Consider the following 27,205-nt stretch of genomic DNA (forward strand, 5'->3'; position numbering starts at 1 on the left):
TTCTCCTTACAGTTTTTATGTATCCAAAATTTATTGTTATATTTTCCACATTGACATTCTAGAAGTTCGTTATGAAGATTACGTAACTTGTAGTGTAGAGTGCGCAAGTCCGCATCTTCCACAAGTTTCCATCTCGAAAGTTCAAAGTTGAAGTACAATTTCTGAATTAGCTAGCATCTAAGACCTACATACCTAAGTCTAGCCTTTAGTTCTGGTAACAAATGTGTACATGATAGAGGGTGTAATATTGAAAAAGTATGCCCTAAAAAGTGACGGTTTTGATCTGTTCTTGGTGACGATAATGAAGTCGAATGAGATGTAAAAGATGAGTAACTACACATCACACATACTACTAAACACACCACACATACTCGACATATTACTATGAATGGCCAGAAGCGTGCCAACCTTATTAGAATAAAAGCGCACTTTTATTACACTAATGACCAACCTGTCTTACCTGCCTCTATTAGTAACTCAAGTTGATGATTTCTAAGTGGTCTTTGTAACTTTCAGTGTTCACTTTCTTCAATGGAAAAGTTATGTGAGACGTCGTTCATGTCTTTAGGACATCATGTGTATCTTCACTGATTCTCGGAGATAATACTAGAGTTTTAAAGCAGCAAGATCTTCGAATAGGCAATTATGTTCATCTTATAGGTGGTACAAGTCGCCAAATGGTGTTCAGTCCTACACACATAAAGTACTAAATCTTAAATGAGGCCCTAGATTCTGTGATAAAAATCTTAAGGAAAAAATTACACATCAAAATAAGGAGTGGAAGTGACAAACTGTGTGGGTTGTTTTCAAAACCTGAAAGTAAAAGAATGACCTTTTAGAACTGAAATACGAATTTTAGACCATGGATTTGGTTGTTTCTGATGGTTAACGGTTGTAGAAAGTAATAATTAGCCAGCCTAGTTAGCTTAGTTGGTAGTGCGTCTGCCTTGTAAGCGCTAGGCCGCGTACTGATTCTCGGAGATAATACTAGTAGAGTTTTAAAGCAGCAAGATCTTCTAATAGGCAATTATGTTCATCTCATAGGTGGTACAAGTCGCCAAATGGTGTTTAGTCCTACACACATAAAGTACTAAATCTTAAATGAGGCACTAGATTCTGTGATAAAAATCTTGAGGAAAAAATTACAAAATAAGGAGTGCAAGTGACAAACTGTGTGGGTTGTTTTCAAAACCTGAAAGTAAAAGAATGACCAAAACAACCTGAAAGTAAAAGAATGACCTTTTAGAACTGAAATACGAATTTTAAACCATGGATTTGGTTGTTTCTGATGGTTACTTAACGGTTGTAGAAAGTAATAATAATAATAGTGCTTGTTTATACTGCTCGCATAGGACTGAAAAGTCCCTTTACTCCAGCAGTAGGCTACTACTATTATTGTGGTCAAATTCTCAAATATTGAGGATAAAATTCCATACCTCGGCTGGGATTGAACCCACGTCCTCCTGTTTACCAGGCGAGCGCCTTGACCACTACACCACCGAGGCAGGTATGTAAACATTTGCTTGAAACTGTGAGCTGGTGAAACGTCAAATTTTGCCAAAAAATAAAAATAAATAAAGACATCCATGAAAATAATCCGTTTACACATGAGGTTAAGTATTTCATCTGTTGAAGAAGCAACAAGAGATGCCGAAATTTCTAATCTGCCAGATGACACAAATCTCTACCTAGTCAAAATTGACTGTAAAAAAATGACACAAATCTCGTCACTTATTCACGGAATTAGAACCTATACAGTAATACGAATTCATACAGTCGTACTTCTCAGCTGTCCATATTCTAGAAATCTAGATTCTAATATTTGCATTTCTAATCTATTCCATGACAGCATGACATCCCAACATCACTGCTACATAATCCGTGCGAGTTTTATCTTCTAGAAAATAATCCGTTTACACATGAGGTTAGGTATTTCATCTGTTGGAGAAGCAACAAGAGATGCCGAGATTTCTAATCTGCCAGATGACACAAATCTCTACCTAGTCAAAATTGACTGTAAAAAAACGACACAAATCTCGTCACTTATTCACCAAATTAGAACCTATACAGTAATATGAATTCATACAGTCGTACTTCTCAGCTGTCCATATTCTAGAAATCTAGAACGAGAGATATTCTAATATTTGCATTTCTAATCTATTCCATGACAGCATGACATCCCAACATCACTGCTACATAATCCGTGCGAGTTTTATCTTCTACTTCCGCGGATGATATTGTGGTATCGCTTCCTTTTGACCCAAAAACGGAAACAACTGATAGCGCTGTAAACAGTTCACTGGTAACCCGCTGTCGCTGATTGGGGATATTGTTCTTATTATTCTATCTCTCGTACCTCCTTTGATCCGTTTTGAAATTATGAAATATCTATCTCCCTTTGTTACTTAGGATTTTGACATGTGACTTTTGAAATTTTTCTATGGTTCATCCCCTAATTTGTTCTAATTTTTAAAGACAGTTTTGTTTCTCAGTTTTAACAACTGGTAACCCGCTGTCGCTGATTGGGGATATTGTTCTTATTATTCTACCTCTCGTACCTCCTTTGATCCGTTTTGAAATTATGAAATATCTATCTCCCTTTGTTACTTAGAATTTTGACATGTGACTTTTGAAATTTTTCTATGGTTCATCCCCTAATTTGTTCTAATTTTTAAAGACAGTTTTGTTTCTCATTTTTAAATCTGCAACCAAATCCGGATCAAACCCTTGATGCCTCAAACCTACGTGTTTCTAACAGTAATATTTCCGTATTTCAACCAAGTTTCGATAAAAGTTTTATAATGTTTGACATAATATGCATTTAAAAACTTGGGACATTTCGCTTAAGCTAATATTAAAACTATGTGTTTCGAGAATTCAATATCCCCATCTGTCCAATTATAAGTTATGATTATATCTATAACCCCCACCAATTGCTATGAATATTTTAAAACTTGACACCGGCTGAACTTTGGGACAGTCTCCAATGAACTTTTAAGATCTGCAACCAAATCCGGATCAAACCCTGGATGCCTCAAAGCTACGTGTTTCTAACAGTAATATTTCCGTATTTCAACCAAGTTTCGATAAAAGTTTTAAAATGTTTGACGTAATATGCATTTAAAAACTTGGAACATTTCGCTTAAGCTAATGTTAAAACTACATATGTGTTTCGAGAATTCATTGAGTATCCCCATCTGTCCAATTATAAGTTATGAATATATCTATAACCCCCACCAATTGCTATGAATATTTTAAAACTTGACACCGGCTGAACTTTGGGACAGTCTCCAATGAACTTTTAAGCAAAAATGACCAAGGTATCATTTAGATATGAGGAATCTTGAACGTTTTAAAAACCCCATCTCTAATTTATCATCTCATGTGAAAGCAACTTTTGCCTTACATAATATCATTAAAGGTGGTATTTCTGATGAAAAAAGTGATGGACCATCTTGTACCTTTAACAGCATTTTAATGCAATTGATTATTACCTATACCTGATCATTAATTTCAATAAAAATGCTTATTCTTACCTTTGTTACACTCGTATTACTATTGTAGAAGACAAAACGAACCTCTCGTCCTCCTTTCATCAGTCCTTTGGTAGGTGTGATTGTTCGATAGATGTTTTATCCTATTCACTTGCTCTGCCAGTCCTTTGGCGGCCTATGTTTATTAAGCTAAAGTGGTTGTATCCTAGTTTAAATGGCCCAAAGCTCCATTCACTCTGCTACTAAGAAGAGGTTTTGAACCTTTAGTCCTAGATATAGTTAGAGTAGACTGTGGCAAAGATATTGTATATTTTGCTCGGACAAGATCTATAAGACACTTTTTTCCTTCAATGCTTATATTAAACAATCTGAGTTAGAAATGGACCAATGAGATTTGCTTACTCCAAAAGTTACATTTGAACCATCTTCAAAATTTCGATGGATCCTCACTTATTTGATAATTTGACTTACCTAACTAACTTATTTGGTCTGAGATACCTATTTAATCTGAGCTGTCTAAGGCCAGCCATACACGATGAGTTTTATCTCATGAGTTGAACTCATGAGTTGAACTCATGAGTTAAAACCTATCGTGTGTGGGTGTTTTCTATTCAGTTTGAGATACATACCTATTTCGAGTTTTTCGGATACACGATACATTGATGAAATACAAAGTAAAGAAGCTGGTCCCAGCCTTAAGGAGTGTTGACACACCCCCTGATGATGTTCTTCTGCAAAAGTGTGGACAGTGGACCTAAAGGCATTGGTTTCATTTATACATTTTGTTATTGCTTTGGGAACTCTTTTCAATTATTGGCTGCAGATACTGCAGGACAAAAGTCTTGCAAAATAAACATATTGAAAGAGAAACTACCAGAAGTGTAGGACCATTCATATTAGCTCATCTTGGGAGTTTGGGAACCAGGACTGATCAGTACCAAACTCTAAACTAATCATCCGTCAGTTTGGCTATTTGGTTTACTAAGTAGTTACCAATAATAATTTTACATATCCTTATTCATGTCTACTTTGATGTTAGCCTTACTTGTTTACTTTTGGTATTAGTGTTACTAATCCGCCTAAGATACCACCAAGTGGACATTATACAATGTATGCAGACAATTCCCTTTTCTAGATGAGTTACTTTCTATTTGGTATTCAGTATTATCTGTTTTAAGTATTCACAGTTTTTGGTTCTAACTTGTTTACCATTTCCAGTGGTCTCGTTAGAGTTAGACTATAATGTCTATGATTATGTATGATGTATGTTGAACTTGTTTGAGGTAATACATCCTTTCCTGGCTTTTGATTCCAATTAATTATGACAGATTTGGTAATCGGTTCAGTTTGAACCTTTAAATTAATACTCATTGCATCAGCGAAATACATACTTGTCTAGAATTCTCCAGCTATTGCTGTAACAACAGTTTTGAAGAATTCATACAAGATGTTTAAAGTTCACATGAAATTGAAGTTAATTTAAGTAATCATACTCATGGAGATGGATTTGTACAAATTGTTAATTAGTATCTTATTATGTATCAGTAATATCATTGTACTTTATGGCAAAGTTTACCAGGCAAATATTTACCATGGCATGGCATAGAAACAAATATCACGTAATATATTGGCAATAAAGGCATTTTCAAATAGCTCAGTCCCCGATCAAATATTTCGTAATAGCGCGGTCAAACTTTCTTGACTTGGCGGGGCGGAGCGCTACCGCGCTCCTTAATCCGTCCAGATATCATCATGGCGATGGCGGGAGAACACGATTTTGCGTTTAACTTCTTTGCCCTGAACCGTAATGAAACTGAAGTCAGGAGATACGTCGCGTCGTACAACGAATACAATCACAGGCATTACGATTGTGTGTGCAGTATAATATGGGTACGTGTATGTACATTTCTCCTTACAGTTTTCATACATACAAAATTTATTGTTATATTTTCCACATTGACATTCTAGAATTTCGTTATGAAGATTACGTAACTTGTAGTGTAGAGTGCGCAAGTCCGCATCTTCCACAAGTTTCCATCTCGGAAGTTCAAAGTTGAAGTACAATTTCTGAATTAGCTAGCATGTAAGACCTACATACCTAAGTCTAGCCTTTAGTTCTGGTTATTTTATTTATCGTATGGACGTTTTATTTTTTTCAAAGGATATACATAGAATATTTTTTTCAAAGGATATTCAAAGGATATTTAGTTCTGGTAACAAATGTGTACATGATAGAGGGTGTAATATTGAAAAAGTATGCCCTAAAAAGTGACGGTTTTGATCTGTTCTTGATTTTGGCCTGTCAGTCGTTGACTACTAGGGCTTTCCTTTCACTAACGAGGACAGTCATACTAAGTTCCCACAGATTCGCAGAACTTTAATAAACACTAATCCAAGTAAAAGTGGGTAATGCACCAATAATACTTGCAGACAACGCCTATTATTTCAGAAACCAGGAAGACTTGGTTCAATCTCTCACGCACAACTGATTGCCGATTGGGCTCGTGAGGAAATCGAGTCATGGTAAAAAGTTCCCACAGATTCGCAGAACTTCAATAAACACTAATCCAAGTAAAAGTTGGTAATGCACCAATAATACTTACAGACAACGCCTATTATTTCAGAAACCAGGAAGACTTGGTTCAATCTCTCACGCACAACTGATTGCCGATTGGGCTCGTGAGGAAATCTGCCTTCTGTTCTCATTTCAAAAGCCGTGAAGGTCAAATAGTTCAGTCCCCGGTGAAATATTTCGTAATCCGTCCAGATATCATCATGGCGATGGCGGGAGAACACGATTTTGCGTTTAACTTCTTTGCCCTGAACCGTAATGAAACTGAAGTCACGACCAAGCTAGACGTAACAGGCAACTGTACTTTACAGAATTTCGTACTAAAGTTGAACAAGTGGAAAATATTTTATTTGATAAACTCCGGAACTGTTGATAGATTGTCCTCCAAAATACGTACATAAGTGTATCCAGTTTCAAGTTAATCGGGCCGGTAGAAATGGCTCAAAATATGCAAAGTTATTCAATACCAGTCTATGGAGAGGTGTTAGGTAATAAACAATAAATTGTCCTCATGTAGATCAACTATTCCGTCCTCATTTAGATCACATCACAGCTTTAAAACTTGAAATTAAGTTAACAAATAAGCCAAGATGGAACCTTAATTGATCACCCTTTGTGTTCACTGACAGAAAATTCGATTTTGTTCAAATTACACACTAAAATTTTCTTCAACATTCAACAATATCCTCGAACCTCCTGACCCTTGGATGGTGAGACCTCGCTGGTTAGAATACTTTACAGAATTTCGTACTAAAGTTGAACAAGTGGAAAATATGATTTTATTTGATAAACTCTGGAACTGTTGATAGATTGTCCTCCAAAATACGTACATAAGTGTATCCAGTTTCAAGTTAATCGGGCCGGTAGAAATGGCTCAAAATATATTTACAAGATTTGACTCTTATCTCATATGTACAGAGATTTCAAATTAAATAAAACCGTTTAAAAAGGGAATGAGAGTTCCGGAAACACAGGCTTTTAATTAAATCTTGGTTTTCTAGTCTCTTGATATTTCTAAAAGCGTCTTGTGGCCATATGCCACATTTCTTACGCCTTGTATGACTTGTGAAAAGTGAATGAGAGTTCCGGAAACACAAGCTTTGGTCTCACCTAATTAAATCTTGGTTTTCTAGTCTCTTGATATTTCTAAAAGCATCTTGTGGCCATATGCCACATTTCTTACGCCTTGTATGACTTGTATCAAGTTGTATCTGCTTTGTTTATCTGGATATCTGGTATTTCATTTAACCCCATGCTATATTTACCATGACTTATTAGCCTCTTATTATGGAGACCACTTTCTTTTTTTCATGACATTGAAATCAATTTCGTATTCATGAGAACTTAACAATGTGTTTCAATAACATGAAGTCTAATGGGTAAGATTAGCGTTACTGATACCAAGCGGCTACTGGGTTATTATTAGTTGTTACGTAAGTCGGTACATTATCTACATAAAGTACCTATGTATACTCGTATTATAGGTACTCTTGTTTAAAGTACTTATAGTTTATAGGAGAAAATTACTGGTAAATTTATGAGTATATTAGAGTAGATTTCTGGAAGATTAATCTAGTATTACTAGTTATCAGATTTAGTAGATTTGTTTCAAGTTCCATTCGACTTGGTAGTTTTAGATCAACATTTTATCTATCAGCTTATCACCTGTCAAATACCTGTTGAACTTTTAGTAAGTTATGCATTTTGTCAATGTAAATGTCAACTATGTAGGTATTTTTAGTGATGTAGTTTTCAGCCTTGAGTCCTTGACTTGCCTTCATGGTCCTTTCCATTTCCATCTACCTATGTAAATTAGTTATGTATTAATATATTTCTCCGAAGATTCTAAGAAGGCATGTTCTTCAAAATATTTCACCTCAACACCTCTTGCTTGACAATTATTTTATCGAATTTTTCCATCTAAAAATTTCATGTTGAAAATCTCCATTTTTCAATTCCATTCTTTCCTTCAAGGTTATTCGTTTCACCTCAATAACAGGTAGGTAACAGCTCATGCTTAAGAAAATCTTTGAATCGATTTATTGAATTTTTCCATCTGAAAATTGCAATAATCCTCATTTTCCAATATTATTCTATCCTTGAAGTTTATTCTCATATTCCTTCAGAAGTTAATGGTACTTCTTCCACACGTAAGCAACATAATTCTCAGTCTATTTCTTCTCTTGCATGCACCTCATTTTTCCATGGTGCTGCATTTGTAGCTGAACAACTTGTGCATGTTAATATCAGCAGCCACAACGATAAGACTTGCATGCAAAATTTGCTAAGTTTACCTCGTGGATTGTAAATCATGGGTGTAGTTATTAATGTACGTTGGTGTAGTCAGTTTTTATTCAGAAATTTTTACTACGATTTTCTTGTGTATTATGAGTTATGAGTAATATAAAATGCAGTTATGCATGTGAGTTGTAAAGTGTAAGAGCTTCTATGTCTTACCTACGGATAAGTTGGTTTCTACTGGTTATTTGTTAGGTATGCAAATAGTTGAACTTTTAGTAAGTTATGCATTTTGTCAATGTAAATGTCAACTATGTAGGTATTTTTAGTGATGTAGTTATCAGCCTTGAGTCCTTGACTTGCCTTCATGGTCCTTTCCATTTCCACCTACCTAATTATGTAAATTAGTAATTAGTGTCAACATATTTGATCCATTCCCCGAAGAAAGAAGACATTTTCTTCCACCTCACTACCTCTTGCTTGACAATCTTTAAATCACTTTATTGAATTTTTCCATCCGAAAATTTCCGGAATTGAAGTTATTAATTTCACCTCCATAACTCCTGCTTAAGATCTTTAAATAGATTTATTGAATTTTTCCATCTGAAAATGGCCTCATTTTCCAATATTATTCTATCCTTGAAGTTTATTTTCATATTCCTTCATAGAAGAAGTTAATGGTACTTATTGCACACCAAGCCAACATAATTCTCAGTCTATTTCTTCTCTTGCATGCACCTCATTTTCCATGGTGCTGGTGCTACATTTGCAGCTGAACAACTTGTGCATGCTAATATTAGCAGCCACAACGATAAGTCTTGCATGCAAAATTTTGCAAAGTTTACCTCGTGGATTGTAAATCATGGGTGTAGTTATTAATGTACGTTGGTGTAGTCATTTTTTATTCAGAAATGTTTACTATGATTTTCTTGTGTATTATGAGTAATATAAAATGCAGTTATGCATATGCATGTGAGTTGTAAAGTGTAAGAGCTTCTATGTCTTACCTACGGATAAGTTGGTTTCTACTGGTTATTTGTTAGGTATGCAAATGTATCAATTTTCATCATGAAAACTTTGCCCTTGTTATGAAAATATACGAGTATGTGAACTACTCGTAATAGTGTATAATTAATAATAATTTTCGTTATTTTTGTATTGATTGCCTAAGCTTAGATTTTTGGATTAGTTGTTTAAACAAAGTTTAAGCTCCCTACTTTTACTAGTTTACAATATTTTGGGCTCTGGCAATATAACGGATCTACATCTGTTCTAATGTAGCAATCATACTTACTAATCCATCTATTCTTACAACAGGAGCACACACACAGTTCTACGAATATCCATCATAATTCTTACATATTCAATAGATATAGGTTCCAGAGTTTTATTTTCTCCATCTTTCCAATTTCAAGGCTTACTAGAGCACGAAATGTAGAAACAAAAACTCGCACAACTTGCAACCAAACTGTTATATATTCTTGTTCTACGACTGTTGTTGGTGGTGTTATCGAATTTATGATTTATCGTAGTTGTAGTTCAAGTAGTCAGTTGTGAAAGCTTAAGCCTTTGGTGAAGTTTGTGGTTTTGATTTATGTATGTTTATGCTGAGTTTCATTGTCAAATTAGTTGTTTCTTTTTTTTTAAAAAGGCTTTAATTGCAGGATTCTCACACTGTGAGCTCTTCCACCCAACCAATGTCTTTAGTTTCTCCCCTCAATGTCTTTAGCAGGATTATCTGTGGCAGAAGGCTTTAATGCAGGATTCTCACACTGTGAGCTCTTCCACCCAACCAATGTCTTTAGTTTCTCCCCTCAATGTCTTTAGCAGGATTATCTGTGGCAGGTAGCAGGACGTTGGCTTGTCTCAAACTCCTAATCTGTTCCATGTAGGTTATTCGGGTTAAAATATCGACTTCTAGTCTGGTAGCTATTGTTTGAAATTCTTGACCGTGACGTCATCTTTCCAAGCAAAAAGTTACGGAGAACTTGACCAAATTGTATACAGGGTGGTCGTTGGACTAGGAGTTCCCCAATAAATCCAACACCCACCCCACCTCTATGAAGTTGTGAGGTCTTTGAAGCATTTCAACTTAGCTTTGTTATCTCAGGTAAGGGACAAGACTCATGGCTCTCATCAACCTTATACCAAAGGATGAAAGTCTACCAAAAGCTTCAAATAGATGGGAAATCAATTGGAAAAAATCGCAAAATTCGGATTTTACGTTGTACATATCTAAGTGTGCATAATTATAAACTCACATTATGTTTTTGACTGCTTCTTCGAGTTTCCACCAAATACTTTTCTGTGCACCACTAATGCAATAACACCCTGTGTTTGGTATGGTCATTGTTTGCACTGCAGTTATGTTTTGTATTGTTGTTCACATCTTGATCATCTCCGTTTCCGCTCTTCATCTTCATCATAAAATGGAACTCAAAGTTCCTCTCCTAACGGAGATAGGTTCCAATATCCTATTATCTATTTTAAGTATTCACAGTTTTTGGTTCCAACTTGTTTACCATTTCCAGTGGTCTCGTTAGAGTTAGACTATAATGTCTATGATTATGTATGATGTATGTTGAACTTGTTTGAGGTATGTATCTTCTTAGCCTTCTCATTCAGAGGATCAGCAAATAATTTGCTAATTTGCTAATCTTTGGTTCATACAATGTTAGATCTTCGCATCTTCGTATTGTCTAAATTGTCTTTGAACTCTAGAGACTCGTTATCCCCTTTCGACTTTTCTTTGCTGAGCTCCTTGGGTAAAAGATAAAAGTAATTTTTACACTTGCTAATTTGCTAATCTTTGGTTCATACAATGTTAGATCTTCGTATTGTCTAAATTAATTGTCTTTGAACTCTAGAGACTCGTTATCCCCTTTCGACTTTTCTTTGCTGAGCTCCTTGGGTAAAAGATAAAAGTAATTTTTACACCTAGGTACGATTAGATTTATTTGTGATTTCTTTGGATCTGGTTCTGGTATCTTTATCGGTGCTTCTCCAATTTGCCTGACCGATTTACTGGAACGGGAACAGATGAACATAAAGTGGGAAATAAACATCCAACAACTTCTATATAATTGAGGAATAAACTTCCAACAACCTCAGAACGTTCCTAGATATGGGAACAAAAGTTGGATCTCTGATCATTTTACAATCATGGTATTGAGTGTCATTATGGGAGTATTCTTAATCTTATATCAAGGTACATAGCTTGATCATTTCAGACTGATTTTATGGTGTATTGAGAGTCATTATATTAATATTTTATCAAGGTACATAGCTTAACCACCTAGCTACCTGACTTAATCCATAGTGGTTGCGCCGTTCGCCTGGTAACCAGAAGGGCGCGGGTTCAATCCTGGAAGTTGATGATTTGACCAAATGACCACATATAAATAGAACTTTAAGGGTTTCGTGTATAGAGAACACTTCTGGTATTTACTTCACCTAATCAGAGACAAAATCGTAAATGATGCACTTCTCCTAGGCACCATATAAAGATGGCCTAGTAACCAATTCTATTGCATTTGTAGACAAACATATTGAGAAAGAAAGTAGAAGAAGTATGTGATAATGATGCCCTAATATGGCATATAGCCATATAGCACTGAATATGTGAATAGAATATGGCACATCAGATGAAGTATGAAGCTATGAAGTGACGATAATGAAGTCGAATGAGATGTGAAAGATGAGTAACTACACATCACACATACTACTAAACACACCACACAAACTCGTATGAAGTGACGATAATGAAGTCGAATGAGATGTGAAAGATGAGTAACTACACATCACACATACTACTAAACACACCACACAAACTCGTTTATCGGTGATACCTCTGAACTGACAGAAAGCATTTTTCATTTTCATATGACTTTCTCCCCCATAGAAAATCCTACAGTTCACTGAACCACTAGTAATAACAGTTACTAATAATTCATCATAATTAATAACTCTGCCGTGGATAATCACTTGGACCTCCTCAGATCTCTTTGCTGCTTGATGGCTTGATCATCACTTTATCATTGGGATAATGACCAGAAGTATCTTGAGTATCCGCTCCAGATAAGCTGTCAGATGTCCTCTGCTTCCTTTAGTGTTAGGGAAAAACAATAGGATTACGGTATTAGAGACTAAGAGCTAGTTTTAGTACATTCTTTGTTTCACGAAGTCTGCCTTATCGGTGATACCTCTGAACTGACAGAAAGCGTTTTTCATTTTTGACTTTCTCTCCTATAAGGACGCTTCTTTCAGGAAAATCCTACAGTTCACTGATCCACTAGTTATAACAGTTATTAATAGTTCATCATAATTAATAACTCTGCCGTGGATAATCACTTGGACCTCCTCAGATCTGTTTGCTGCTCGATGGCTTGATCATCACTTTATCATTGGGGGAATGACCAGAAGTATCTTGAGTATCCGCTCCAGATAAGCTGTCAGATGTCCTCTGTTTCCTTTAGTGTTAGGGAAAAACAATAGGATTACGGTATTAGAGACTAAGAGCTAGTTTTAGTACATTCTTTGTTTCACGAAGTCTGCGAGTACATACTATGGAGCGAGTATTACAACTTTTACAGTATTACATGATTTTCTTTTCTACTGTTTTGTAATAAAACAAATTCGCTATCAGCTATTTGCTATTATGTACAATTTAAGTAATTAAAATAATTTATTAACATACCTAATTAAGAAGTGTACTACGAGTTACGACTAAACAACTATACACCGTATGGATTATTGTTCATCAACGCTGTTCTCAAACTTATTTATTAATTTCAGTAAATTACGATGATAACTAAAAAAAAAAAACTGAACTTGCTCCAATTCCGGAATTCCAATAAACCTACTTAGATATTTACATAATAATAACAACCAATATTAATAACATCAATAATGACAGTCACTTAACTACTGCTGTTCCATTATTCTTACCGACTTCTTAACAGGAGTCTCGTGTCGTTCTTGACTATTCGAATAGTACCGTTTTCGGTCTAGGGCAAACGCTCGTAATACCTATCTCGATCTCGGTGTACCTATGAACTATATCTAGGAATATGTGCAAAAACTCGCACCTCGTTAATTGGAAATGTCACCTTCTCGTGCCATTATATCGAGAATCTATTCTAGAATCTAGATCTTCCTAACGAGGGAAATTAGAACCAAACCACAGTGACCTGAGTCCTTGAATACGAGATGTAACATTTTGTGTTCACAGTTTAACATTTTGAGACAGCACCTAACCCTAACCTTTTCCAATACAATGACACTACTTGAATGCCACTTTTGTTTCCAAGGTATCAATTTTGTGATATGGAAGGTGACAACCAAAGTCCTTGGATGTGAAAACTTCTTTTGATATGAGACTTTGACCTTTGGTATAAAACTTTGGTTTTGTTCATTTAGAACACACCAAAAGCTTGTTCAACATCTATGAAGCAAAGCACTGCCTAAATGTCATTGCGGTCACATTGTACATTCTGCATTGTAATGAAGGGGTTGACGAATAACTAGATGAGAGTCCTTGAAATTGGTTTTGTCATTTGGTCTGAAACATGCTGTGTCCATTTAGACATCAAACCAAGGTTTCTCAATCTTGCGCTACTTTAATGAAAGACAGGGAAAAAACCATTGCGAGATTATTACATCTAAATGGTATGGACAAGAAAAAAATGTAGAAATCTAACTAGTACTGAGTCAATTAAAATTAAATTATTATAGAAAATGGTTTAAGTCAAGTTTGAAAAAAGAGAAAAGTTAGAAACTTCGAACATCTTTTCTTGCTGAAGGTAAATTCTGAAGTTATTTCTGTAACAGTGTGCTTTATACTTACTCTTACTCCAAGGCCATTAATTCTGTCTTCTACATTTTCTTCCTTATTCACGTTTTTCATGTCTACTATTTTAACGCAGGTTAATTTAAATATCTCGTCGTTTCATAAAAATAAATGAGGGATTAAGAAAATTACTCTTTCATCACTTGTGAGTTCTGACTTGTGATTTAACATAAAATTACCCATAATGCTTTATTGTTATGGTAACAAGTTCTCAGGAGTAACGCAAGAGCAGAAGAGTGACTTTGGTCAGTTACCAAGTTCTGAGAAACATCTGAAGACTTGCTACGGCCGAGAAAAGCACTTCTAAGTTCTTAGATCTTATGGACTGGAGAAATACTATGAAATCTCTCACTAATCAGTCTTTAATTCTGTCAGATATTTCAAATACTGTGAAGTACTTTACTAGAATTGTATTATCATCAGTAGAAGACTTACCTATCCTTACCAGAACTTTATCGTCCATTCATCACCTATTGTATTTGTTTTGGCCAAAGTACCCACACTGTCTTCTGCAATATCGTGCGACCAAGGGCCTGGACCACTGTCTTTAAACTTGGTTTAAGTTTATCTCTTATATTAAACAATCTCTTATATTAAACAATCTCTTATATTAAAAAAAATGATCAAGGTATCATTTAGATATGAGGAATCTTGAACGTTTTAAAAAACCCCATCTCTAATTTATCATCTCATGTGAAAGCAACTTTTGCCTTACATAATATCATTAAAGGTGGTATTTCTGATGGAAAAACACAAACTCGACATATTACTATGAATGGCCAGAAGCGTGCCAACCTTATTAGAATAAAAGCGCACTTTTATTACACTAATGACCAACCTGTCTGAAAAAGTAGTGGACCATCTCTTGTTTGTTGTGCCTTCAACAACATTTTAATGCAATTGATTAGGATGCACTTATACGTATAGGTACTCATTTATTTCACTACTAAAAGTATATGCAGAACAGAAATGCCAATCTTTTCTTTGTTATAGTCGTATTACTTGGAGAAGACTAAACGAATCTCTTGCCCCTCCTTTCATCAGTCCTTTGGTAGGTGTGATTGTTCGATAGATGTTTTATCCTATTCACTTGCTCTGTCGGTCCTTTGGCGGCCTATGTTTATTAAGCTAAAGTGGTTGTATCCTAGTTTAAATGGCCCAAAGCTCCATTCACTCTGGTACTAAGAAGAGGTTTTGAACCTTTAGTCCTAGATATAGTTAGAGTAGAGGAGTAGACTGTGCCAGAGATATTGTACATTTGTACATATATATTTTGCTCTCTGGACAAGATTTATAAGAGACTTTTTTCCTTCAATGCTTACATAACTTTAATAAGTGAGTTTCACATGATTCCAATATTGTGTCTAGAAGTTATTTATTGGCACACAGGATATAAGACATTCAGCGTATATGAAACATATCAAGCATACTAGTACATTATTATGTATTTATACCGTATTACCTACTAGACATACTGTTACAAAAAAAAAAAATCCAATTCAAGTATAAGTTGATCATTTGGTGTGCGACTTGTTGCAAGTTTCCGGAAAGTTTGGAATAAATCCGCTCCTAAATCAGTGCGTAACTTACTTGCATCTCGTGTCCAGAATACATAAGTACATAACCGATTCCGCATTTCTAATCGACTGACCAAAGCCTAATAAAGTAATAAATCACCGCCTAATATATTAATGTATTCAAAGTCCATCTTGAGTATTACTGGTATGTTGAATCTAGATATAAGTATTCAGATACTAGATCCGTGCCATGAACTCGAGAAACGACAAGGCATTTCTTTGGATTATGCAATGATTTTAAATATTTCAGTAATTCATTAATCTCAGCTATTCAGTTTGAGATACATACCTATTTCGAGTTTTTCGGATACACGATACAAAGTAAAGAAGCTGGTCCCAGCCTTAAGGAGTGTTGACACACCCCCTGATGATGTTCTTCTGCAAAAGTGTGGACAGTGGACCCGGGCATCATTTTTGTATGCCCAATATACCCATCAGTCTATTTCATCATAACTCATAACTCGTGCTGCTTTTTGACGTGTAAAGTTTTTTACTGCTGTTGCAATAAAAACCCGTCGAATCTACATAATGGCATGTGCCTCGCGAAATCGTGCATGTGTTATCAATACGCTATCACCTCAGTACAGTAATACATGGGGCCATTATCAGTGTAATAATTGTTAGCTAAATGTGTAATAATAGTTATCAGGGTATTAAACAACTTTTACTACATATGTATGACTCGATATGTTGCACCTATTAGCATAATATTATACTCTGTAATATTTTACGACTTTCGAGCAATTCAGAGCTCATAATATTGTTCCTATTCTATACGTATACGTATACATTCGTTGTTCAATATTGTTCCAGAAGTAGAACTTTTTGTATTTTCAATTTCAATGTTTTGCAGCTGAATATAGAAGTTCTAAAAATAAATTTACAAAGGGTGCGAAAACATGAGGAATTTGGCATATGTAAAATGGAGAAGTGGAGAAATACAAAAGAAAATGAAATCATAGCCAGGAAAAAATGAGCGTGGAAATTTCTCACTCATGTTGGCTTCAATTTCTATGACTCTTTGAATCAATCAGCATTTCTATTCCCATTCAAAAGCACTTCTAAAGCTGTTCAGCATTCCATTGTTAATTTCATTGAAGTGTGCATCTGACGGGAAATGAAGAGAAGAACTAAAAGAAACCCCAGGAATGTTTCACCATTGACTCCTCTTTGTGTTTCACCTTTACTTTTTCGTCGCGTCGCATACGTCTTTAAAAATTTTTCATACCAACATACAATTACGTACCTTCATATAAGTGTCTTCATTACTCTTGGAAAGAGGAAGAAAAAAAAGACACACACACACACATAGCTTAGATTTTCATTTTCTTTTTATTTGATGTAATGGATTTTTTAGAATAAAATAGAATTTTTAAGCTTCTTTATAAAGCTTTTTAATCGACTAAGAATAAACTTGTAATAAACTCGGTTGATATTATTTCGCCATGGATTCTAAAAGTCTTTTTCACAATGGAATGACTCAAGTCTTCAACCACTTATGTTTCCTGTGACACCTTCGTAATCCCAGTCGGATTGCGTTTTCATTAAAGACAGACAATCTGTTTCATTCACTGTTTTTCTAATCTGTCTGTTTTATTCTTATGTTTCAGTCGTATCGTACGAATCGGTCATGACACCCGACATTAACGATGACTCGCCTCCGAAACAAAAGAAAATCATCAAGGTGGACTTCTCCGCTCTCGAAGTAAGTACCTATGCTATGGATTACTATTAAGCAATGTTGCGCGTGGTTAGTATACGGTTGGTCATCATCTGCGCACTCGCATGTTGGGTAGTTTGTTGCCAATCTATGGATTACTATTAAGCAATGTTGCGCGTGGTTAGTATACGGTTGGTCATCATCTGCGCACTCGCATGTTGGGTAGTTTGTTGCCAAATGGAGGATAAAACGCCCATCACTAAACACCTCAGCATCAGTTATGCAGGAACAGGGCTAATATCTGGAGCACTTCACCACGAAGGCTGGTATTTAATACATTTCAAATCATATTCTTGAAAGGACGATAAAGTAGTAATCTAGTCAAGTGGGAACGTCTTCCGACGGAGAAAATGCTATTTTTAACATACGGGAAACGAAAGAGGAAGCAATAACAGATGTTCGGGATTGCTAACATAATGCAATCTCGAACTTTTCCAAATGAAATGCATAAACACAACGAAATACTTGAACTCTTCCCAGTTATTTGGCTTTGAATAGATCCTCTGAGTTGTACTATAAGTATTTAGCTCAAGTTAATTAGTAATTTATTATCTTGTTGCAAAAATGGGGATATCCCCGTGGATTTATAAAATAAATAAACGAAATGCATAAACTTTGTACTCCTTGTAGAATAGAATATACCTCATTCGTTGGATGTGTGATGGTTTGCTATCTATATTCTTCTTATTTGATATTTTGATCTTTCTCTTTCTGTATCTTCTAGATATGTAGATTATCTTATCTACCATTCTTCCTGTTATTTTATCTCTTAGCATAGTAGCATAGACTAGTACATAGCTTCTAGCATAGACATCTCCGGTCTGCCTTTTCATTTGTCGATTATGTAAGCGGGAGAGAACGAACGAGAAAGCTTACATGACATTTTACTTTTGCTAACCCTCTACTTTGTGACCTTTTTCTTCTTCTCCTATTCCTCTTCTTTCCTGAAAATTTCAGTTCCACTTCACATTTGCCTCAATGGAGCAGTTGCAAATGGGTAAAAATTATAAATAAATGGTCGATTCCTATGTAAAAAGTTGGGAAAAATCCAAATCTGCGGTCTGGTGTGAACATCACACGACTTTCTATTACATTTGCGGAATACGTATTTGAAAAAAAAAAAAAAATAAAAAAAATGAAAATAGCCTGAGCCTTCGGCGGCCAATTTTCGACCAAAAATTTCCTACCTTAAAATACTCCCCGTGTAATGAGGGATCATTAAAAAGTGTCCAAAAATTGAACTTTTTTTTTGCACACCAAACACCAGATTGAGGATAATTGAGCGTTATACAAAAACCCAGAGAAATGAAAGTGATCTTGTAAATCTTCTCAGGCAGGTTCAAGAGAAATGACAGAGTAGTCCCAGACTGGACTGACTAGGACTACCAGTCGATTACCGGTGTAAGTTAAGGGGCTTGGAGGAAATATTGAGCGGTCGGCAGATCTCATTAGAGACGTAGGTAGGTACCGGTTAGCAGTCTTAAAGAATATGGATCGGGTGAAATGGTGATACTTCGTCAATGGGAAGACTGGACCAAACTAGTCATTAATTAAACGACCGACGCGGCTTTAGAAGGCAAATTTGTAGCTCTGACTGGACCAAACTATAGTCATTATGGGTTAATTAAATGACCGATGCGCGACACGGCTTTAAAAGGCAAATTTGGTCTCCGATCCGATTTCACAGGCACTAGAGGGCACTAGACTAGTGCCCGTGATTCCTCACGAAAAAGGGGAAAACAAAGTCCACCCAAGGAAACAGAAGATGACAAAAGTGCTACAAAAGTCCCAAATAAATTTTCACCTTTCGTCAAAATCAAAAGTCCCTGACATCTGGGTCAAAGGATACACACAGGAATGCGTATCCTGACCTGGCAATGACCTTTGATAAAGGAGGCTGTGAAAGAAGGTGAGAGGAAGAGGTCCTGAGGGAAGAGGAAACTGTGAAGGTGAGAGGTGGAGGTCCTGAGGAGGCTGTGGCACACATTCCCATTTTTAATACATTTCAAATCACATCTTGAAAGGACGGTAAAGTAGTAATCTTATCAAGTGGGAACGTCTTCCGACGGAGAAAATGCTATTTTTAACATACGGGAAACGAAAGAGGAAGCAATAACAAATGTTAGAGATTGCTAACATAATGCAATCTCGAACTTTTCCAAATGAAATGCATAAAAATAACGAAATACTTGAACTTTTCCTAGTTATTTGGCTTTGAATAGATCCTCTGAGTTGTACTATAAGTATTTAGCTCGAGTTAATTAGTAATTTATTATCTTATTGTAAAAATGGGGATATCCCCGTGGATTTATAAAATAAATAAACGAAATGCATAAACTTTGTACTCCTTGTAGAATAGAATATACCTCATTTATACTGCTTGTACAAATAAGACCTTGTAGGAGGTACCAACCCGTTCAGTGAGTCTCGACAGAAGCATTTAACGGTGAGGGTTGTGGGGGACTAGTGACGTCACTCGGGAAACACCTTTGCGATGACGTCACGTCTATCGATTATACCTCTCACCTCCTTCCCTGACCTTCCCGCACCTCCATGACCTTTATTTCACCTCCCTCCGTGGCAGCTGTGACCTTTATTCCCATTCCGACCTGCGTTGACCTGGACCGAGATACATTGTGAGGAAATTCAGGTCATGGGAGGAACGGGGATTCCAACCTGCGGTCAAAACTACCTGATTATGGTCAAATCTCAAGGGTTGACATCCAACCTGCGGTCAAGCATTTTTGCTGTAAAAGATCAAAAATTCAATTTTAATTTTCTGTTCTAATGACAGAGTTCAAATATGTGTGACGTCAGACTTTACGCAGTTGTTTTTTTCGTCCTCTAGGTAGCGCCAGTATGCAAGCACGCTTGCGGAGGAGCAGAAAGAAATGCGCAGAAACGTATGCGCACAAGCACATTAATGTGTTGCCTGCGAAGGAGCTTTGCTCGGGACATTTGATAATGCAATTAATTTTCTCTTCATAATATATTAAGTATATGTATTAAGTAATATTCCACCACTACTATTATTGTCTACAGATCTACCTGAAATATTAGAGATTCTGAACTTGACCGCAGTTTGGATGTGTAGGGGAAATCGAATGACCGCAATTTGGATGTGTGAGGGTGATCGAATGACCGCAATTTGGATGCAACCTTTTTGTACCTGTGCTCCCTGACCGCAGGTTGGATGCAGCCGGGAGGAAACAGATGATGGGAATGTGTGCCACAGCCTCCTCAGGACCTCCACCTCTCACCTTCACAGTTTCCTCTTCCCTCAGGACCTCTTCCTCTCACCTTCCTTCACAGCCTCCTTCTTCTTCACCTCTTCCCTCACAGCCTACTTTATCAAAGGTCATTGCCAGGTCAGGATACGCATTCCTGTGTGTATCCTTTGACCCAGATGTCAGGGACTTTTGATTTTGACGAAAGGTGAAAATTTATTTGGGACTTTTGTAGCAATTTTGTCATCTTCTGTTTCCTTGGCTGGATTTTGTTTTCCCCTTCTTTCCGGTGAAATCGGATCGGAGACCTAATTTGCCTTTTAAAGCCGTGTCGCGCGTCGGTCATTTAATTAATGACCAGTTTGGTCCAGTCTTCCCATTGACGAAGTATCACCATTTCACCCGATCCATATTCTTTAAGACTGCTAACCGGTACCTACGTCCTACCTATTATAACCGTCTCTAATGAGATCTGCCGACCGCTCAATATTTCCTCCAAGCCCCTTAACTTACACCGGTAATCGACTGGTAGTCCCAGTCAGTCCAGTCTGGGACTACTCTGTCATTTCTCTTGAACCTGCCTGAGAAGATTTATAAGATCACTTTCATTTCTCTGGGTTTTTGTATAACGCTCAATTATCCTCAATCTGGTCTTTGGTGTGCTTTGAATTTCAATATCTTGCAATCACGAGATCATCCAAAAGTCTTACTGGAAGAACGAACTGAGCTTGAAGATATGCTTACCCAAGTAAGCGCAACTGAACTATTCAATTTCTTTTCCTCTCTTTCGCCTTCTCTACTTCCATCTTTCACCCTTTCTCCCTCCCTCCCTGTTTCTCTCCCACCTTTTCTTCTAGCTTCCTACATTGATATTTTAAGCATGCTTACCCATGTTCCTAGACTTTCTGAGTCCCTTATGTAGATATTTTCCTTGTTTCCCAATAACTTTCGAATGGTTAAATCCGATTTCGATGAAATCTGCCAAAAATATTCAAGACATGGAGGAAAATTTTCTTATTATCCTTGACACTGAACTACTTGTCTTTTGCTAATCTCCTCTAGTTTCAGCTTATCTTCTATCTGGAGATCTTAATCGGTCTTGTGACTACTCTTCCTTTTTTCTCGCTTGACTGATAGAAATTTGCATCTAGTTTATGTACCTTTTATCTCGCCAAGTAGAGTAATGTCCACAAAAGGGTAATTTAATTGTGTGCTGATTGTTTTAGAAATATCAATGAACTTACAGACCTCATTAAATGTAGATATTTCCGTCTCCGTCCCTCTCTTCCTTTCTCTCTCCATCTCCCTTCCTTCCTACTCGTATATCTCATTGACTATCTCTCTCCCTCCCATCTGTCTTTTCTTTCTTGTATTTTTTATCTCTATCATTCTTTTTCTTCTTTTGTATCCCCAACTGTTTATTACCTTCATGTTGGTCTCCAATTTGTCAAAGTCTGATAAATTAACATTGGGAGTAGACTAAAAGTATCCACAGAAAAAATTGGGTGGAAACGATAGGTTTTGACCTTTTCAAAAATGTCATCTTCTTTCAATTTTTTTAGCTAATTTTTTGTTCTATCTATTTCTTTTTTCTTCAATTTTTTTTCCAAATATTTCTTATCCTATTATTTTATCTTCCTTCAACCATTTCATCTTTCTTTAGGTAGCATTTCATGATCTTTCAAACATTTCATTTTCCCTTTTCAATACTTTCTAATCTCCCACCTCTATTCCTTTCAAAATTTCAAAGATGCACTCAAACCTTATTCTTTGTTTCCCCTCCCCTGTACTTTCCTTTATTCTCTTACCCTCTCTCTTTCCTCTTACTCAATATCCAGACCTTGGACCTTATCTTACCCTTTTTTCCTCGAAGCTTCTTAATATTGTTAACTGTCCACTCTCTTTCTTTACTTTTCTTATCATCCTCTCTTTCCCCTTCTTGTTATTTCCTACCCCAATTTTTCACCTTTCTCTCTCCCTCTCTCTCTCCCCCCCTCCCTTCCCTCCATGACCACGTCTTTTCATTTTTCATGTACCCCCCTTTATTTTCGTCTTTCCGTCTAGTTCCCTTACTATTCCCTTATTTTCACCCACAGGATTAAAATTTTCCACCTCTCTCCCGTTACGTATTATTTTCAGTAGTGAAAGTTTCTTTCCTTTCAAAGGTTGGTTGTGTGTGTTGACGCTTTGTTTTCGTAAAAAGAAAAAAAAAATGGTAGTTCAGTGAACTGAAAAATCACTCGGAAGCTCGGAACCAATTGGGGATCAGAAAGTTAAAAAACTAATCAGTAAATAAGTAAATTAATGTCTTTCCTTTATGTGATTTCACTTTGGCCAAATTTCATCGAAATCGGACAAATTTTTCGAGGATTCTCGTGGAACAAACAGAAACGCAGACAATTTGAAAGGATCGCGGAGTTAAAATTTGGGATACACATCGTTTGTTCACAGATAAAATAACCAAAAATAACGTTTTTTCCGAAGCTTTACAAAAGAGGTTCGTATTGTATTGGATTTCTAGAGGCTCTTACTAGTCCATTGTTCACAAATTCACAATAGATAGGTTCCCGTCTTGAGTACTGAAAACATTATATTCACGCAAGTAGGTGAAGTAGGTACGGTTTTTAGAAATAATTTAATTAAATTAAGCTCTCTCTCTCTCTCTCTCACACACACACACACACACACTCACACATAGCACACACTCTTACTTACTCTCTCACACACTTTCTTCGAATGTACTTTTACTCGTAATGACAATTTCTGTCTCGGCTTTAATATTGAACCTGTTTCTTTTTACATTGTAGGTAGTGTGGTAGTAATTTTATATTATTTTTGTCGTTGTGTTTGCTATTTTCGTCATTTGAATCATTTGATGTCTTCCCTCTGTAGAGCTTTAGATGTTTTTGTCTTTGCCTTTTTCCCGTAATAATCTTTTTTACAAAATATTGCGTTACCATTTATTTTCCCATTTTTTACTTTACCTGTTATTTTGCTTACGACAGCCTTGCCGTAAGCTGTCACTGAATGTTGGACTGAAATTTGGTGAAAATTGTTACTAACCGATAACTTGACCTAGAGTTTTGGTTGAGTTCGAATTTTGCCCCCGCAAGAGGCAGAGCTATCTTGGAATTGTTCAAATTTGTGTAAGTTAAAGGTAATCGCACACTCTACCGCACCAAATGGGCCGTATTTTCTTAGTTTTGAATTTCCTGTGTGTAATAACGAAAATACTAATCGTTTGGTCGATGTAGGGTGCGTTTACCATAATAGCTCAATCAAAAGGCAAAAAACTCTCCCGTTTTTCACTAATTTTGTTGAAATGACTCATTTTGTTTTGCAAACTATTTCATTTAGACTGCGAACATTAATGTGTACCCCATGTTTTTCCCATTTCATATTTTGCACGTGATAAATAATTTTTGTATATTTCGTTGTTGTACATTTCATTTATTTGTAAACTTTGTGTAAATAAATACTCGCCTTACATTTTATATTTAATCAAATGTATGTGTATATTTCTGTGTAATATAATTTTAATTTAAAACCTAATACCTATTAGAATCAAGATGTTACTTCTTGGAAAGCCAAAGTGAATGTACCTAGTACCTACCAAAAAATAGAAAGTACCTAATAAGTATCAATACCTATTAATCTTGATTTTCATTGATTTTATTTAACAAAATTGGTACCTGAGGTTTATTGATAGTTAGGTATAATTTTCTATAGTAAACGTTTAAAGTAGTTAATGTGAGATCAATATAGGCTTCATTTTGGCTAAGAGTAACAACAGACGTAATATTGGATCTAAGGGTGGAAAGCCAAAGTGAATGTACCTAATTACCTACCAAAAAATAGAAAGTACCTAATAAGTATCAATACCTACTAATCTTGATTTTCATTGATTTTATTTAACAAAATTGGTACCTGAGATTTATTGATAGTTACGTATAATTTTCTAGTAAACGTTTAAAGTAGTTAATGTGAGATCAATATAGGCTTCATTTTGGCTAAGAGTAACAACAGACGTAATATTGGATCTAAGGGGTGTCTCCGTTAATTTTAGGACATCCTGTAAAATGGACGGGTGTTGGTTTCCAAATCTTCTAAACTTTCTTTCTGTTGGTCTTCGGTTCCTACAGTTTATTTATGTTTATTATTTCAAAAAAGCCCTTACTACGGTCAATGTAGGGTGCGTTTACCATAATAGCTCAATCAAAGGGCAAAAAACTCTCCCGTTTTTCACTAATTTTGTTGAAATGACTCATTTTGTTTTGCAAACTGTTTCATTTAGACTGCGAACATTAATGTGTACCCCATGTTTTTCCCATTTCATATTTTGCACGTGATAAATATTTTTTGTATATTTCGTTGTTGTACATTTCATTTATTTGTAAACTTTGTGTAAATAAATACTCGCCTTACATTTTATATTTAATCAAATGTATGTGTATATTTCTGTGTAATATAATTTTAATTTAAAACCTAATACCTATTAGAATCAAGATGTTACTTCTTGGAAAGCCAAAGTGAATGTACCTAGTACCTACCAAAAAATAGAAAGTACCTAATAAGTATCAATACCTATTAATCTTGATTTTCATTGATTTTATTTAACAAAATTGGTACCTGAGGTTTATTGATAGTTAGGTATAATTTTCTATAGTAAACGTTTAAAGTAGTTAATGTGAGATCAATATAGGCTTCATTTTGGCTAAGAGTAACAACAGACGTAATATTGGATCTAAGGGGTGTCTCCGTTAATTTTAGGACATCCTGTAAAATGGACGGGTGTTGGTTTCCAAATCTTCTAAACTTTCTTTCTGTTGGTCTTCGGTTCCTACAGTTTATTTATGTTTATTATTTCAAAAAAGCCCTTACTATGGTCATTATTTTGAATTAAAAAAAATCTCCTTACTGTGGTGAAATAAATCTAGATGAATAAAGTACATCAAACCCAAGTTCTATCAATGTCACAGACGGTGAAAAGTAAAGGGGGGGTTTCTGTTTGAGTGCGTACACATCTTTGCCGCACCAGCTTTGCGGCAAAATTCCAAACATTATGCCGCGAACACTCCCGCGATAGACCTGCGGCAAAATTTTACCGATCTTAAAACATTTAATGTGTAGAACTTCTACCTGTATTATTTTCGAAGAAAAAAAAAAAGGTTCGGTCAATATTCTCGGCCTTGACTACATAGTATTCAAACCCAGTCTTTCTACTTCAAAACCCAATTTTTATGCTAGGTTGATCAGAGTCCTGTGTTTCTTAATTAGTTTGGCCCGCGGAACCCTTTTCAAAAGGTGAACATCTTTGCGGAACCCTGAACTTTCAAGATTGCACTCCCCACTCCCACCCCCCTTATTATAAAAATACAACAAGTTTTCTTTGTTACAGTTCCCTCTATCAAACCTCTAAAAAAAGCTGTGATCCCCCTTAAGATAAGATAAGACCTTAGATGTTACAGTTCCCTCTATCAAACCTCTAAAAAAAGCTGTGTAAGATGAAATACCTAGTCTAAGATGGTCATTTGGCCCCGCCCGACCCCATGTCTATGAGCTATCATGAGGAGTGCCGACCTGCCCCGACTCAGCCCATGTCTTTACCGTTCAGTATTATCAACAACAAACGGTAAGTTAGTACACTGAACACTGACTGACACCCACATCTGTGTACCTAGTTAGCTTGGAGGGTAGCTCGTCTGCCTTGTAAGCGCTAGGTCGCAGGTTCGATTCCCGCCCGGGGCGGACTTTATCTTAAATAAGGATAGTTCTCGGAACGGCTGCAGGCTTTCTCCTATCCCTGTCCTCTTTTCGATTTCGGGACGAATTAGACTTCAGCAGTTACAGTTCCCTCTACGGCTGGCTTCCTTCGCTCCTCGCTTTCGGGACGATATGACCTTAGCACTTACAGCTCCCTCTATCAAACGATCAAACCTCTTGAACAAGGAAAAAAAGCCAATTTTAGTCATTCAGATGTTAGGAATTGATACTTTAGTGCAACTTGAGAGCAGTATTTTGTTCTTAAATATGGGTGTGAGTACTGTGAGTGTGAAATATGGGGCTGTATGAAGAACAAATATTACTTACCCTGTTTAAAGACAAAACTGACAATGTAGGTGCAACGTTATTTTGGCAACAAACATCGTAGTGCGTCTTTTATTAGATGGGCAAGACACAATACAATTGGGTGCTGGGTCAACACGAGAGCACCAGAAATAAACCCGGTGATAAATTTACAGTTGAAACAGGTATGAGTGCGAATTTTTTGTCGATGGTTGGCATCGACCACATGACCTTCTGCGGTTGCATAGCAAGCACAGGCCTTACATTACAAACGTACCCCTAACTTCTTTTGTCTTTTCGTCTCTCCTCACAGATCTCGGTTGTCCAAATCAAAAACCCTCGGCCGACCGAAGGAGAAGGTTGAGAAGTTGAAGGGACTCCAAATGATCGTATGCAATGACTGCAAGATCATGGTTCTCCAGATAATCAAATCCTCCAGGTGCTCTAGGACACAAGTGTTGCG

The 27,205-nt window shown here is 36.2% G+C and overlaps 1 protein-coding gene across 1 annotated transcript in view; it reads left to right on the forward strand.

Moving 5' to 3' along the window:
* Positions 1 to 17,469, forward strand: part of LOC103506984 (protein spire-like) — a gene marked incomplete at its 5' end in the record, with an annotated part of 70,521 nt that extends 53,052 nt beyond the window's left edge. The window contains one exon of the mRNA XM_008471413.2: positions 17,340 to 17,469. Coding sequence (XP_008469635.1) covers positions 17,340 to 17,464 — 125 coding nt within the window. The remainder of the gene's footprint in view (positions 1 to 17,339) is intronic.
* Between the last annotated feature and the right edge of the window lie 9,736 nt (positions 17,470 to 27,205).

Source organism: Diaphorina citri, unplaced genomic scaffold, assembly GCF_000475195.1.
Source record: "Diaphorina citri unplaced genomic scaffold, Diaci psyllid genome assembly version 1.1 scaffold279, whole genome shotgun sequence".
In the NCBI taxonomy this organism is placed as follows: domain Eukaryota; kingdom Metazoa; phylum Arthropoda; class Insecta; order Hemiptera; family Psyllidae; genus Diaphorina; species Diaphorina citri.